The sequence below is a fragment of the Kogia breviceps genome, chromosome 5 (genome assembly GCF_026419965.1).
Source record: "Kogia breviceps isolate mKogBre1 chromosome 5, mKogBre1 haplotype 1, whole genome shotgun sequence".
Taxonomy (NCBI): Eukaryota; Metazoa; Chordata; class Mammalia; order Artiodactyla; family Physeteridae; genus Kogia; species Kogia breviceps.
The window spans coordinates 35,278,997-35,295,766 of record NC_081314.1 but is presented as its reverse complement, the minus strand read 5'-3'; the positions used below and the strand labels follow the sequence as shown (position 1 = coordinate 35,295,766).

At 38.8% G+C, this 16,770-nt stretch overlaps 1 protein-coding gene across 2 annotated transcripts in view; it reads left to right on the top strand.

Moving 5' to 3' along the window:
- Positions 1-16,770, top strand: part of ZNF385D (zinc finger protein 385D) — a 942,431-nt gene that overhangs the window by 840,361 nt on the left and 85,300 nt on the right. For both annotated transcript variants that reach the window (XM_067033854.1, XM_059064167.2), the window contains one exon: positions 9,188-9,350. In XM_067033854.1, coding sequence (XP_066889955.1) covers positions 9,188-9,350 — 163 coding nt within the window. The remainder of the gene's footprint in view (positions 1-9,187; positions 9,351-16,770) is intronic.

Sequence of the window (16,770 nt, the reverse complement as noted above, 5' to 3'; positions counted from 1 at the left end):
CCCATAACTACAACTGTCCCCATAACTACAAAAGTGTTTAGCCACTGTTCAATGAGTCCTTTGTGACTGAATGAACAGTGAAAAGCGTGGAATATGGGTGCGCTATGCCCATCAGAGTTGAGGTTCTTGAGGTTATTTATGGTCCCAATCCCATCTCTTCCCAGTGCACCCAAAGTGCTTCAGAAAAATGCTATGATACTTAACACTGAGAAAACGTCTGCTCAACTATATACCATATATTTTGTGGGCTCCACAAATCTCATTTACAATTACATATTTCAGAGGGGATCTTTGAAACAAATTCATTAAAAGAACAATCAGAACAATTCTCAGATTCATGAATTAGAGATGAGAAATGCTATAAAGCTAGAGGGAGGAGGCCTTCCTTGATTTACGGAGAAGTAGGGAATTTAATATTTTTCCCCAAATGGAAGGTGCTCTTTTTCAGCAAATGCAGGGTATAGATTATTATGTGGATTTGTAGGGAGGAAAATGGGTTAATCATGCCATAGTTAATTTCTGTATATTGTTTTAGAGCAATATAGAGAAAATATTCCATTTGGAAACTTTAACAATAGTGTTAATAGAGAAATAGCATTCTCCACATACTGAAAATTTCTCCATGTATATTTAAGAGAATTTGGACTTTTAGAAAAATCTTAAAATGAAAAATCATCATCAGAAGCATTCATGGCACTTCCCAGATTAAAAAAAAAAGTTATTCATCAAAATTTTTAAAAGTGAAACAATCTCCATATTATTCCTTGCTGCATGCTATGCAAAGAGAGCTCCCATAAATAGCACAATTTACAGTTGATGGTAAGCTTCTCTCTGAGAAAAAATAATAGTTTGTGTTTCTGCCAGATGCTTTTCCAGCATTAAGTGCTATAAATATGCCCTGAAGTGTGTTCAACAGATAAGGCAAAGTGCCAAAGAATGGCAGAGAATTAAGTTGCACCCTGTTCACATACAGAATCCATTGAGACACCATATGCATATTTCCATTTTAAAATCAAAATGCGAAATTAATTCAATGTGCATTTAATAGGAACTATTTAGAGATCTCTGCTAGGTCCCAGGGACAAAATGATGAGGTCTTTATCTCTCTGTTGAGGAATTTACTCTCCATCAGAAGAAACAGATATTTAACTCTAGTTATGGCAGTGACGTCAGTGCTATAGGAGTCACTCCCTGTACCCAAGACCACATGGAGCTGGTGACCTGTGATGAACAGGTATCTGCCAGGCAAGTGAAGGTGCTCCAGGCAGAAGGAGAAGGCTTTGAAAATGATTTCTTCTTGTGGTATTTTCCTTAAGAGAATAAAAGGGAGGGCTTTCCTTCATTTATCTACACTGCAGGCAGTTATTCTTGTTAGAGAGCAGACATCATGACTGGGGGTGATGGGTAGGTAGTTTCTTGGGGGAGGAGGTTGGGACGATTTAGGGGAAGTATGCAGGTCACACCCGGAAATAAAGTTTTTCTCTGCATCTGATACCAACACCTTTGACAGCTTGACCCTCAGACATGATTAGATTCAACATGTCTAATTCCCCCCACACTTTCCAAGGGTAGGTGACAGTCATGCACTGAGGGGAGTGTTCAGCTGTGGACATGGTGAAGGGATATTGTATGCTGGTTGAGTAGTTAGACACAGTGGTTTTTCTGATTTCTCTCAGTTTCTTACCAGAAATTATTGTGATTATATCAGTAGAGTTAAAACTCATTTGCGGTCTCTCATTTACAAAAAGATCCCCAAAAGACTGAGCAAACTTCACCAGAACCAAATGTTCCTTTTGGCTCAATTAGATCTGAGACAGGCTGGGACCTGGGCCCCTTTGCTGCAGTGCTTGCACCTGGATAAACGTCTCCTCCAGCAACAAAAGACAAAGAAACTAGAAGGGACTAAAAATAACTGTGTGCATGCACAGTTGGGGCAAATTATGGACAACACGATACAAAAAGACCAAAAACCCAACTGCCACTTCTGACGAGCTAGGAGCAAAAGCAGGGCACTGCACATGCCCCCTGCACTCAGCACCACCAAAGGGGTGGGCAGACCACCTAAGCCACACCTCTGGCCTGAGCCCTGGCCACACCCCTACCCTCACCCCCATGTAAGGAACCAGCTCCACCCCCTTGGGTAGTGAGCAAGGGAACCTGTTAAGCCTTGCCTGAATTTCTTGTCTGTCCTCTTATCAATTTCTATTGATCGGAGAAGGCCAAGAACCCTGGTGGGTATCAGATCATGAGCACCGGCTTCCAAAGCCCACCGTCAGCCAGTGTCTCCTAATGAGGACCTAACCATTAGAGATCACAGAGGCAACTGTTTGTACCCCAGACATACAAGAACAGTGGTTTCACAACAGGAGCCAGGCAAAAACTCTCAAATTAGCCTCTCTTATTCAAATAAGTGCCATTTTTATCATCCTCATTAGATACTTGAAAACATTAAGTACTTAATATTTAAAAATCATGAAGTTTCTAGATGAGTTGAGAAGCTTTGAAAAGGATAAGTGAGTCCATCGAGATTTTTTTCACAACCACTTAGTGACAAGGTATTTTTGTTGCTTATAAAAGTTAGTTACCTAATATATTTGAGAAATTGTGACATGCCTCTCTTCTTTTTCTCTGTTTATTTAGAATTTGTGTTTTCAGTGACTACTGGTAGTGTATAAAAATGACCCTACTCTTGTGGTATTGTCTTTTTTTTTTCTATTTTTCTATTTCTGAGGCAGGTACTATTCATTTCTGTATTGAAGAATACAGAAGACAGGAACACATTTAAAGTAAGGCATCAATCATTTGAGCTCAGAGAGAACACTCTTAATTGAATCATGTTTTTCACTTTGGGACTCAATGCAAGTGAATTTTCACTTTTATTCATATTGTAGTCATCTACCTAAATGTTAGTTGCACAATCACAGATTAAAATAAGTTGTTAAATATTCTTTATGGGACATGTAATTAAAGAATAAAAATATATTTCTCATGTCATTTTCCCCATTGAGTAAGAGAATTTGAAAAGTACATGCCTTCACATCAGTAAGGAAAATGTATAACCATAAACTATTCTATCTTGAAATTTCTTCTTCAAATATTTTGTTAAGTGGAGTAACAGGGAAGGCAGTCTCTTGGCTTACTAGCGTTGTTTTTATTTGCCTGCTGGCTAGGAGTTTCCTTCACTTAAAACAGCCTTAAGTACATAAAGCAAGAACTTAGCCATGGCTAACACTGAATCAGTTAATGCAAATATAATAGTGAGTTAGATGCTTGTTATAGTGAGGTTTTAAGAGACATGACACAGGGCCTTGCTTTTGCTTATTTTTTTTACAGAACTAGCCATTCCCCCAGCACCCCACCCCACCCCAGCCCCGCACAAATGGATCACAGCAAAGCATTCAACATAGAGGTACAAACAATGGGGGCAGAGGTCATGCTGCAACAATAATTAGCTTGGAGAGAAAAGGTAGAACGAACAGAGAGAATCACAAGGGCTTGGAAAGCACTTATATGGGGTTTGAGAGTTACAAGATTTCCAAGATTGATCTGCTGTTTTGAATTCATCCCTCTTGAATAGAAGTTCCTCCATTCCCTATGTTATCTGAATTATTTTTTACTTCTTTTTACGGCTTTTTTTTTTTTTTTTTTTTTTTTTGCGGTACGCAGGCCTCTCACTGCTGTGGCCTCTCCCTTTGCGGAGCACAGGCTCCGGACGCGCAGGCTCAGCGGCCATGGCTCACGGGCCCAGCCGCTCCGCGGCACGTGGGATCCTCCCAGACCGGGGCACGAACCCATGTCCCCTGCATCGGTAGGCGGACTCTCAACCACTACGCCACCAGGGAAGCCCGCTTGTTTTTAAGGAAAGGAACTTTTGATTATTTTTCTTGAGTAATACACATTACTCACAGACATATGGAAAAATTCAATCTTCAAATGACTAGATATTGATCTTTTAAAACCTAGACATTGGCCACTTATACAAGAAGGGGCCATCTTTGGAGAAAATGTACGAATATTTAGGATGAGTGGTTCTAAAACTTTCGTATGCTTCAGGAGCACCTGGAAAGGTTGTAAAACATGGATTGCTGAGCTTCATAGCCATAGTCTCTGATTCAGTGGGTCTGGGAAAGAAGTTGAGAATTTGCATTCCTTTTTTTTTTCAAGATCACTGAATATCCTCTTATTGCTTTTTTTTGTTTGTTTTGTTTGTTTGTTTTGCGGTACGTGGGCCTCTCACTGTCATGGCCTCTCCCGTTGCGGAGCACAGGCTCCGGACGCGCAGGCTCAGTGGCCATGGCTCACGGGCCTAGCCGCTCCACGGCATGTGGGATCTTCCCGGACCGGGGCACGAACCTGTGTCCCCTGCATCAGCAGGCGGATTCTCAACCACTGTGCCACTAGGGAAGCCCCGCTCTTATTGCTTTTTTAAACTGAAGTATAATTGATTTACAGTATTTTGTTAGTTTCACGTGTACAGCATAGTGATTCATTCTTTTTTCCAGATTGTATTCCATTACAGGTTATTATAAGATGTTGGGTACAATTCCCTGCATTTCTAACAAGCTCCCAGCTGCCACTGCTGCTACTCATCTGGGGACCACACTTTAAGAACTAATGCTTTACTAACACACCATTGTAAAGCAATTATACTCCAATAAAGATGTTAAAAAAAAAGAACTAATGCTTTATATGAATATCAAATGAAACTGAGAGTTGATAATAAACAAATTAAGATAGAATCATTAGAAAATTTCTATTGATATATACAAAAGTGATATTCAAAATATTTAACAAGCCACTGAACAGTTAGAATGCAGACTGGTCTTAATCCACATGGCTGAACCTATGCAAATGGCCTCAATATTAGATTTGAGTGAGTGTATGCAACATAAAAACAACTGAACAGAAATAAATACAAATTTTAAACTTTTTTCCAGGAGTAGTTTTTCAATAGTTTTCAAAATAAAAATCTAAAGTACGTGTTTTAGAGTTTAGGATACTATATCTTTTTATCACTTCATTTTTTTTTATATCCAAAACAACAATCTAAGTTAAAGTTTTGAAATCAGATAATTTTCTTAAAAAATAAAGAATTCCTCTGTTCAAGTATTATCTCTTGTATCCCCAAAGAGGATGGTAACTTCTTTCATAACCACTCTTTATTTTTCTGATGTTACACTTTAATAGGATAATGTTCATTTTATTTTAATAAAAATTTAATGTGATAAAATGAAATGACATCAGAAACTAGCAAAGACCACCTTGTTCTTTTTGAAATCACGTGTTCATGAAAAATGAATTGGTTATCATTACCATATATGTATGCTTATAGTAAACTTCCTAGTTCTTAAAAAGCATATTGAGACACTTTATGCCAAAGACATGCAGATTAAAATTGTACAAGATATTGGAGCTAATGGAATAAAAGGATACATGAACATTAATTTTGCAGTGAATTTCACAGAATAATAGTGATTTATAACAAAGCCTCATACATAAGCAAAATAGATGTGTGTATATGTGTGCATGTGTTTCAAAATGATGAAACTCTTCCAAGTGTTAGCCATTTAATGGTTATTTTTATCTACTTTGGAACTTCAGTTGCATTTAAACCTGAAGACTTGTTGAAATACTGAAGGCAAAATTTGAAGATTGAAAAGTCTGACTGGCTACTGATGGCTAGGATTGGTGATGACATTTAAAGTGGCATCACTATTCTGCAGGAATGTGTGTGCATATCTTTAATGTCACCACTTGCCTCTGGGATGACACTTGTTAGATTTCATGGTGTCATGTGCTAGTTCAAGGTCGGCGATGGTGATTTTTATTACAAAATACCTGAATATTCCATTTATGATCTAAAAGGAACTTGTTGAAAACAATGTTTTCTTGTTCTCTGTGTACTTTGATCACCTAATTCTCTCTGAGTTTTAAAATACAGAATTCTGACATGTGCTGTGATGAAGTAGTATGCTTACTTAACTTTGAAATCATTCCTGTGAAAAATAATAGTCTGTTTGTGTTAGATGGTTCCCAGGTTTCTGAGGATGACTTGACTCAGAGACTGGCTAATAAATAATAGGAGACAACCTTGGAGGGAAAATGGCATGCTACATACACCCGGCACCTCTCTGCCCAAAGGCAAAGCAGATGAGGCCCAAAGACACATCTCTGTCCAACTACTGCTTTTTAAAAAATCTCTCTGCATGATTCCTTCTTAGGCTGCAGCTTTATCTACAGTCACAGAAAAGTTAGATGTGGCTGAAAAATCTATCCAGTCCAGTGAAGTTGGCTAACAGGGTAAGGAGAGCTGTCTGGGCTTTCTTCATTTACACAAGGAACATGCCTTTATGCAACACACCTGTATCAAGGTGGACCAAGAAGAGTTAAGGGGGCTTGCAGCAACATGGATGAAACTAGAGATTCTCATACTAAGTGAAGTCAGACAGAGAAAGACAAATACCATATGATATCATTTATATGTGGAATCTAAAATATGACACACCTTAACTTACCTATAACAGAAACAGACTCACAGACATAGAGAACAGACTGGTCATTGCCAAGGGGGAAGAGGGGTGGGGGAAGGAAGGATTGGGAGTTTGAGATTAGCAGATGCAAACTATTATGTAGAGAATGGATACACAATAATGTCCTACTGTATAGCACAGAGAATTATATTCAACATCCTATGATAAGCCAGAGTGGAAAAGAATACAAAAAAAAAGAGTTCAGAGACTCTAAAAAAAGAGTTTCTACATAGATAGAAAAATTAATACCAATAGAACCCAAGAGCAGTCCAATAAATTATACAGACATAAAGATCAATGACAACTTACAGTATCTAGAAGGGTTATCCGTCTACATTCTGTTTCCAACTTGTATATCAACTTCTACCCCTAGCACACACACACCTTACACCACCACAATCACATTGAGGCTAACCCGATCAGCCTCCACTATATCCAACATTTCCCCCGAAATTCTACATGCCTTAGTCTCTCCATAGCATTTTGGACCTTCATACCATTCAACTTTTTCTTTTCAAATTTGTGGGAGGCTCACTTGCTTTTTTTTTTTTTTTTTTAATAGATATTTTAAATTATTATCAGGGTGCTTTGAGACTATTATTCAATTAACAAGTGAGTGTGCATATTGTCTTCTTTTGTTTTGCTTTTTAATATATCAGGGGTCTCAATTGGGAGCCTACCAACTATTGGTAATTTGATCACTCTCTTTTCCCCACAACTCCCTGAGCCATTTCACTTGTTGGAAGCATTGGCTTAGCTGTATCTGTGCAGAGGTTTGTTTTTTTTTCCAGCTGGGGGGGCGCGGGATTTAAGTACACTCTTAACTGTCAGGATTCTTTTGGAGTAACTTTCTTAATATCTAAAATAGTGACATTCACCTGGTCCTATGGTGTATTAAAACAAAGTCATATCTGATTTGAAATACCACCGAGAATATAGATTTGCCAGGAACCTTAGAATGAAAGTATATGTACAAAATGTATATTTTGAAGGTATATGTGGGGACAGCACTGTTCATCTCAACCTTATATTTTAATATGCATTATATATAAAGCATTCACTTCTATACCAGGAGTAGGAGATGAGCCTTGCTTTAAGGGAAAGTACATCATCAGCTGTCTAGAGAAGATGATCAACTATATATTGTGGAATTAATTGAATATAGCATCATGCCCTCAAAAGATATACCCAAAGGATTTGAATTATTGGAAATAAATCAGGAAGGAGAAAAAAGGGACACCACTCTGTCCATCAAAATAGCAGTTTTCATGTAGAATCAAACCAATCCAATCTATCACTGGTTCCTCAATTAACTGTAGTAAGTCTTAACTTCATATTTTGACTCACACTATGTCTTTTGATGTTATGTGTTGTTGGAAAACTGATGCATGAGTGTCCTCTCTGTTCAAACTGTTTCTAATATACAATTTCCTTGTCCAGTGTTCTTTCAATAAGGGTACCTAGTCCTTTGAGGATACTTGTCAGAATGATGCAAATGAAGGTGTGGATTATATATTTATCTACTTATAAAAAGATATTATACTGCAACACCCTACCTCCCACAGTTGCTGTGATGAAGAGGACAATGTGCATTTTTCTGGCAAAATGGAACATTGAGTTTAAATAAGTCATGGGAAGTGATGCGTAGATACTATACAGAATTAGTCCTCCACCGAGATTTCTTCCTTGTGAGGTGATAGTTTTAAAGGTTTTGAGCTGGAAAACCTTCTAATCTCAGAATCTCCCTGCCCACTTCCACGTCACCCTAAGCCACAAAGGCTTCCCCTTCACCACCAATAAATTAACATTAATAAATATATATTTCTTTAAGAGGATTTTCTATCCCAGTGTCTCTCCAATACCAAAAGATAAGGTTAAGAAAATATAAACTTGGGAAAATATATATTACTATTTATAGAAATCTCAGAAAGCAAAGGCAAAAGCATTGCATTGGCCCCATGAAGTGCTCAAAACACACTGGATCCTCCTGGCAATGGACCAGGGCACAAAGGACACACGTGTTGAAAGAATACCTTGAACTTCTCAGACCACCCTCTGTGGGAAGCAAAGAGAAAGAAAGAATTGTAAAATTGCCCAGCTTCCGTATACTAAATGTGGACTTCGGCAGTGCCTTTGATTTTGAACTCTCACGCTCCCATCTCAGCCTCCAGGGTGCCTATTTCCCTTGTTATCAGTGAATTTTTCCTGGTAGACACCTGTTGGGTCCTGTATTAATAAGACACATTGTAGAAGGAGAAACACATTTCCTGAGCCAAGAAGGTGAGAGCTACTCTTTCTAGGGCCCTTGTTAATCTTTGGGAGCCCAGCATCTTCTGTGACAGAACAAAGGCAATACAGTTGTAAATTCTTATCTTTTTCTCCCACTCCACAAAGAAAATGTTGTTGATATGTTAGTGTTCATCTACATTTCTCTGAAGAGAAGCAATAGAAGAAGCAAACCTTCCATCCAGAGGTTTTAGAACTTGATTCCCGTTGCTTCGTAGCATCATTCTAAATAGAGCCCCACCGTTTGACCACAGTCAGAATTAGCGTGAATGGTACCTATTATTGAAAGGGAGTCTGTATTTGCAGTAATACAGAGAATGCCAGTTTAGAAATGAGCCTGATTGCATGGTTCATTTTGTTCTCCTTTGTAGAGCCAGGCTGCGGCCCACTACAAAGGCACGAAACATGCCAAGAAGCTCAAAGCACTGGAAGCCATGAAAAATAAGCAGAAATCTGTAACTGCCAAGGACAGCGCAAAGACTACCTTCACCTCCATCACTACCAATACCATCAATACCAGCTCTGACAAAACAGGTTAAGCGATGCTCTTTGTTGTGTTATTGTCGTCCTCATCCTTATTGTTCGGGGGCTCCTTCCCTTGCCTGACTGTATCTGTTGCTGATGTTCCTTCCACCTTGATTCATGCTTGATCCATCTTTCTATGTAACGGTGATGCTTTCCCCTCATTTTTCCAGTACCCTTGAGCGATGACTATAATCACTGGTAATGTTGCAGATTTTGCATTGGAAACAGTCCTATGGCTGTTTTAGAGGAACACAAGTGTCAAAAGGGCATTTAAAGCCATATCTCTTTTTGAGAAGTGAACCTTTCCAGTGTGTATCGTTTGCATCTTGTATGCAAGCACGTTAGCCTATAACTGCATGGCAGATTTGATTTAACTGTGAGTGCACAGCAGAATATGCCAAATGAATTAAGAAGGCCCCCATAAGGGCATTATTACTGACAGGGTTTATTCTCATAAATTCCAAACATTGCATTGTTTCAAGTAGTGGCTGTGTGAATCTGGGCTTGTTATGGCTGGGTAAACTTCCCTCTGCATACACAGGTAAGTGTTATTGATACCAATTATTCTTTTTAACAGTCTTCACAGTGAAATAACAGCCTCTGAATGGTCCCTTGGGGTAGCTCCTCAAGCAACCAGTTTATTCACGGCAGGGGAAGCCAGTGGGGTTTCCATAAGCTGGCATTTAAAAGTATAAGACCACTGGTCCTCGAAACTTACATAAAAACAGATCCTGTGTGATTCATGGATGTACACACATCCATTTAATAAATCACTTTCTAAGAATACAAGGGCTGGTATGTGCCAGTTGCTTTCCAGCCCCTACAAATAGCAGTGGTCAGGAAGCATTTATATTGTCATTGATGGTAATGTCTTAACTAGAAGAGATCTTCTGTCCCTGGCTGATAAAAATGTAAAATCAACAGTGAACCAATGCAACAGATTAAAGCAATGTTATTATATGCAGTATACCCATGAGACATATAATACATAGTCCTCAAAGGATCTGGAGAGATGCTTGCTGCTGTGTGAATCTGTAAGGGACAACAGTGTCCTCTGTGAGTTCCCACAACACATTTTATATACTTCATCTGAATATTATTGGTGCATGCATTGTGCCTCCTTCCTGAGTACCGTGTATACTCTCTGAGGCTGAGCGACCTCTCGTCATCTTTGTACCCCTACACCTGTCTGACGCGGGGTAGGTGCTGAGTAAAATGTCTGTTGGCTGCATTTTCTTTCATCTCTTTGATTCTCTGATTCATCCAGTTTTGTGTCACAACATATAAAGGGGGAAGAAAAAAAAACTTGTCATGTTAATTTCTTTGGTATCAAGAGCAAGAGCTGAATTATATCGTCTTATTAATTTAGATGTAAAACCTTGTAGGGAACACATTACTCTTTTCTCCATTAATTGAAAAGTCACCGCCCTATTATGGGGGCTGCAGGGGAAATGAGCAGTCTTGAAGCAGGTGAGTGTAATTTCTGCTCCCAGATATTGGCATCTGGGATGGGATCCCTGAAGCAATACTCGCCATAGAGACATATATTTCATTGGAAAAAAGACAGTAGGTAGGAAGAATAAATATGTAAATTTGATGTAAAAGGTTTGATATAAAGAGATGAGTTTGATGTAAAGTTTTTGCTCATTGCCAGACTCTTCTATCCCTAGACATTTTTATCAATAATGGCTGTTTGGATTACCTTGATTTCTCTTTAAAATGCAAAAAATCCCTGTTACACTGAGATGCATGCCACTTCAATATATATATATATGGGTCTTCCCTGGTGTCGCAGTGGTTGAGAGTCCGCCTGCCGATGCAGGGGACGTGGGTTCATGCCCCGGTCTGGGAAGATGCCACATGCCACGGAGCGGCTGGGCCCGTGAGCCATGGCCACTGAGCCTGCGTGCCCAAAGCGTGTGCTCCACAATGGTAGAGGCCAAGTGAGAGGCCCACGTACTGCAAATATATATATATATATATATATATATATATGTACATGGTGGGTAGAGCTGCTGACTGGGCTTAAGAAATGCTCCCTTGTGTGTCATCTCCATTACATAAATGAGTTATGAATACATACCTCCATCCCTCACCTGAGAGACTAGATTGGAAAGGCTCTGTCCTCTTGGAGGATGAATGGAAACTAGTTTGGACTGGGTTGTGGGACAGAGCCTACATAAGATAGACAGAATACTAGTGGGGATGCCAGATTCACCTAGTGGTTGGAATGGTGTTGAAATGGTGAAGTGCCCTTTCTAGCTGGAGCTAGAGAAAATTCCAGAAGGACAAAGGGATAATAAAATCTGCAAAGTTAGTACAAATATCTTAAAGCCAAAGTAAGGGAGTGATGGGCATCTAGAAGGGATTGGCTTTCTGATCCAAGCAGACCTCCACCCACAAAGAAACAGGTCATACAGGTTGAAAGACTAACGATTCCAGCACATTCACTAGATGTTTTAAGCCAAACTCTATCCTTATCTGGGATTTCTACAAAATTACCTATGAGAAGTAGCCCAAGAAAGCTCCTGGAATTTCATAGACTCTTAGCCCATTCGTATTGCAGTATGAATTCAAGGCACCTATGCTGACAAATTGGAGTTTTCTTAAAGCTATTACTTGTCCTTTTTATTACTGCCTGTGTCCTCATACTGATTGGGAAGGAGCACAGCTCTGAAAACAGGATGGGTCTCTGAGCTAGTTTCTTACAACAGTTAAATACTCGGAGGCAGAAGGGGAAAGAGAGAAGACTCTGAAATCAAAGACCACATATTTTTTAATAATAAAAAATTGTAACCTTTCTACTTAATGTAAAAAGTTGTTTTGTGGTTTGTGGACTTATCCATGCACAAAAGGTATAGAGACATTAAATCACTCTCACTAATTTTACCAAATTGTTCATAACAAAACTTTATATGTAGGCCAATTGCCTTTAAAAATGCTTGAGTATACAGTGATGTGATAGACAAGAATCTTAAGAGAAGGTTGGGCAACAATAGTAAAAAAAAAAAAAAAAGAAAGCAAGAAGTGGTATAGACTTGAATTTAAAAATAGCTTTGGAGGTTTTCCTGGGATTCTTTAAAACACAAGAAATAGAATACTCATAAAAAACAAATTCTCATTCCAAATCTACTTACAAAAAGAGAATGTAGACAAACCATTCCTTCTAAATTCCTAAATCATGTATTATGGGCTTAAAATGGTGCCTTAGGCTAATAAATATGTCTACATATTTGGGCTTACACGAGGGCTAAGGTCTCAGTCACTAACTTCGAGATCTTGGGATTCTTTTCCCCTCCTTCTATCAGTCTGCAGGCTGGAGTGGTGAGCAATTCAGTGATCAACCACCAGCTGCTCCCAGTTAGCCTCGTTCCCCTACTGCTAGGCAAGAAGACACTCCCTAACGTTAATACATAATTTTAGTTCTTACAATCTAATGAGGAGTGTTTGGTGAATTTACACAAAGAAAAGTTTACAGGCAAAAGTAATATTTTTAAAAATATTTCAAACACTCAAAATTGTTGGTACGGGAGGGTGATTGCTATTCATTCAAAGGATATTTCATGGAGCAAACATTTCCAAAGGTGACCAGAATAACTTTGTCTGACTTAGCAAGGTTTTTTTTAAATTGAAGTATAGTTGCTTTACAATATTGTGTTAGTTTTAGGTGCACAGCAAAGTGATTTGATTTATATATATACACACATATACATATATACATACATATATATTATTTTTGGATTCTTTTCCATTATAGGTTATTACAAGATACTGAATATAGTTCCCCGTGCTACACAGTAGGTCCTGTCATTTATCTATTTTATATACAGTAGTATATAGTAGTATCTGTTAATCCCAAACTCCTAATTTATCCCTCCCCTCGTTTTTTTCTTAATGCAAGTTTTCTATACAGAAAAAGTAATGACAAAACTTAAGAAATTATGCTTAAAGTAACTTGGCAAATATAGCTCAATTGACTTTTATTTTCCTGTGAAATGACACATTTGCAATTGTTGGATTAAGTCTTGTGCGAAGTCATCCTCTGGTCTTTCTTTACTTTCCCTTTCACGACAATTTTATTCATTCCTATGACCTATCCATTAGGTTAGGCTAGGTGAATCTGCAGTAATAAACAACTGCCAACTCCTGGTGGCTTTTACAGCCACTAATTATTTCTCTCACACCCTACAGAGCAGCTATGGGTTTTGTTTCATTTTGTTTTTTTTCCTTTGTTAATTTAATTCTAGGGCCAGGCTAATGAAGCAGTCACTAGCTGGCATTACCAGTTCTATGGAAGAAGAAAAAAGAAGGGTGTGAATCAATAGGCTTTTAAAGCTTTTTAATGCAAGTGACTTAACTTTCCTCTCCCTTTCCTTGGCGAGTCACATGATCAAGCCTGATTGTAAAGGGCAGGGAAGAATAATCTTCAGGGAAGGGGACAGATATTAGTGAGCAATAAAGCACCACATCCCACCATGGCTTCCGCCATCCCTGTGTTGGAGTCTCAGCATTCCACATCTCCAGCCTTGTTCTTCTCCTAAAATCTGACCTGATTTCTTTTTTTTAATACATTTTATTTATTTATTTATTTATTTATAAAACCCAGCTGCATTGGGTCTTTGTTGCTGCATGTGGGCTTTCTCTAGTTGAGGCAAGCGGGGGCTACTCTTTGTTGTGGTGCACGGGCTTCTCATTGCGGTGGCTTCTCTTATTGCAGAGCACGGGCTCTAGGTGAGCAGGCTCAGTAGTTGTGGCGCACGGGTTAGTAGTTGTGGTGCATGGGCTTAGTTGCTCCACAGCATGTGGGATCTTCCCGCACCAGGGCTTGAACCCATGTCCCCTGCATTGGCAGGAGGATACTGAGCCTCTAGGGAAATCCCTGACCTGATTTCTAAGGCTTATTGGTCACTCGCTTGGATGGTTTGTTAACACCTCTATTTTGCACGTTCAAAAAAAGAAGCCTAACTTTGACCCTCCTCCCCAACTTTCTCTCCATCCTGTCTTCCCGAGTTTTATTTTTGGTCCTGGAGCTCATAGACCTGAAACCTTCTATCTGTCTTAGCCTCTTCTTCCTATCTCAGTCCACACATCCGTTCAGTGGTTGGAACCCACTCCCCTCACATTCCCAGAAGACGTCCTTCACTCTTTCACACGTTTTCTACCCATATCCTGGCCTCATGGGTCTCGGTTTTACTCCTACCATTGCCCTAGCCTCCACGCAAGTCCAACTGCCTCCATTCTGGCCCCTTGACAACCATATCCTTCATTCTACTGCCCATTTATAGTAGACAGTATATAAGGCACAGCACTAACCCACTCAGAAACCTTCATTGTGCCTTTATGGTGGACCTCATGGCCCCCCATGGTTTGATCACAACCTGCCTTTCCAAACTTTTCTTCTGTTGTTCACCTGCAATATTCTCCACTAGAGACACGATCCCCCTGCACCTTTGTTTCTTATACTGTTCTTCTAAATTTCTCCCTTAAAGTGTGTCACTTTTCTCTTCCTCGTTCTGCCTATGAAGTCCCATAAGAATCCGTATCTTCCTAACTGCCCTATCTTATTCTTGTTCCAATATAATTTTTATGTCTTTATCTTTTCCTATGGCCAGATTATATGCTCATTTAGAATACATACTTGCATAATCCTTTTATTTATCTTTTTTTCTTTAAAGAGTACTTTTTGTGTAAAAGATAATAAGTAGTTTTAAAACCTGAAGCAATCAGTTTTGCACTCTTGTTCTTAAATTAAAAGCAAACCTCTAGACTTTTTTGTTTGTGAATACATGATTGCGTGAAAGAACAATGGTTCTCATTAAACCAAAGAATTCTGAGATACTGCTCATCAAATTTCAGAGTTGCAGGTTTTCTTAAAGGTCATCAAGTCTAACTCCTAAAGTTTGTTTGTTGTTTGTTTGCTTCTTTTGAGATTCCCTGGTTACACAGGTAAAGAAGACTTGACATTTCTAATGTTCCTTCAGTGACTGTCAATCAGGAGTTTATTAGCCTATTGAGTTTTAGATTTACGATAGTCATCTCCTTGGTAAGATATGAGAACATTTCTCCCTGGTTCTATTACATAATTCTCTCAAGTCTCAGCGAATTACAAATATAGTCATTAGATAAAGCTACTATGTTACAAGTTAAATTTGCACTTTTCTCTCTTATGATTCAGTCTTCTTTGTATCAATTTTCCCCTCTCTTTTTCTTTTGGGCAATTGAAAATTATCATCCAGGGATGTTGTACTTACCTGACCCAAAGGTGCCAAGAGTGAAATACTTTTGAATCTATTTTTGAACAGGCCTATGAATGCAAAGGAACATTTATTTACTCTGAATTAATAATTGATTCTAAGTGTTTATTGGAATTCACATTATTTATATTTAGAGTGATGGAGACTTTTCTAATGATAAAGAAGGTATCCAGTGGAAAGTGATATCCAATGACTACAAATAAATACATTAGGAAACAAAGCCTCTTTGTGAATGTCAGTCAGTTTTATAAGGTCACAGAGTCTGGGGTCTTTCCTTTCCTGAGCCTTATCCTCTCAAGCCAGCTGTTTACATCAGGCCCAGTGCCAGGCAGCACTAGGCACACACTTTTTTTTCCTTTCCAGTTAAGTAGAAGCTAAATCATGAGAATGGTGACCTGGAAATAAAAGTGGTAGATGAGTAGTTTGTAAGGAAAAGCCAGTCAATGCCATTTAGAAAACAGACACGTAGTTTTCAGCAGAGGACAAGAGTGAATTAGCTTTGTTTCTGTTTTCATAAGGAAGTTGGGAAAAGTTTGCTTTTCTTGACAAAGGCTTCAGACAAAGGTCCCAAGTGTTAAAAATTATAACAGAATACAGGCTGGGTTTGACATCAGAAAGCCATGCATCTTTGAAATTGTGTTATACATTTGTATGTATGATAAAGTATGGAATATATCAGATGGTATTTTATTATATAAATATTTTACATACATATTTATTGATACGCAAGATTCTGTCTTTAATACCTGTTCCTGAAATACCCCACTACACCAGGTCTTCATAATCAGCATTGCCCATTTTCTTTAAGAAGAGGAACACATGCTTTTGTGGCTTATGAAGCCATAGCTCTTTTGACCTTTCAGAGGCAATACGAAGTCATTTGAAAAGGGACACATTTCTATCAGCACTTACAGATCTGGTGTAGTGACGTAAAAATGCCCCTCTTGGCGGAGTGGAAATTGTGCTGGCTCCGGGCGTCTTTCTTTTCTCACCCATTCTCCCAAACAAGGACCCTCTGGAACAGTCACTAATACAATTAAGGACCCCATTGCCAGCATCTTGGCACAGGAGTTGAAGCACTGCTGCGAGACCACTGATGCCTTAAGTGGTTTTTCTTAGCGCTGGCTCGTGACATGCTTGTGACTGGTCAAAGAAAGAGTCTTTACCAAGTGTTC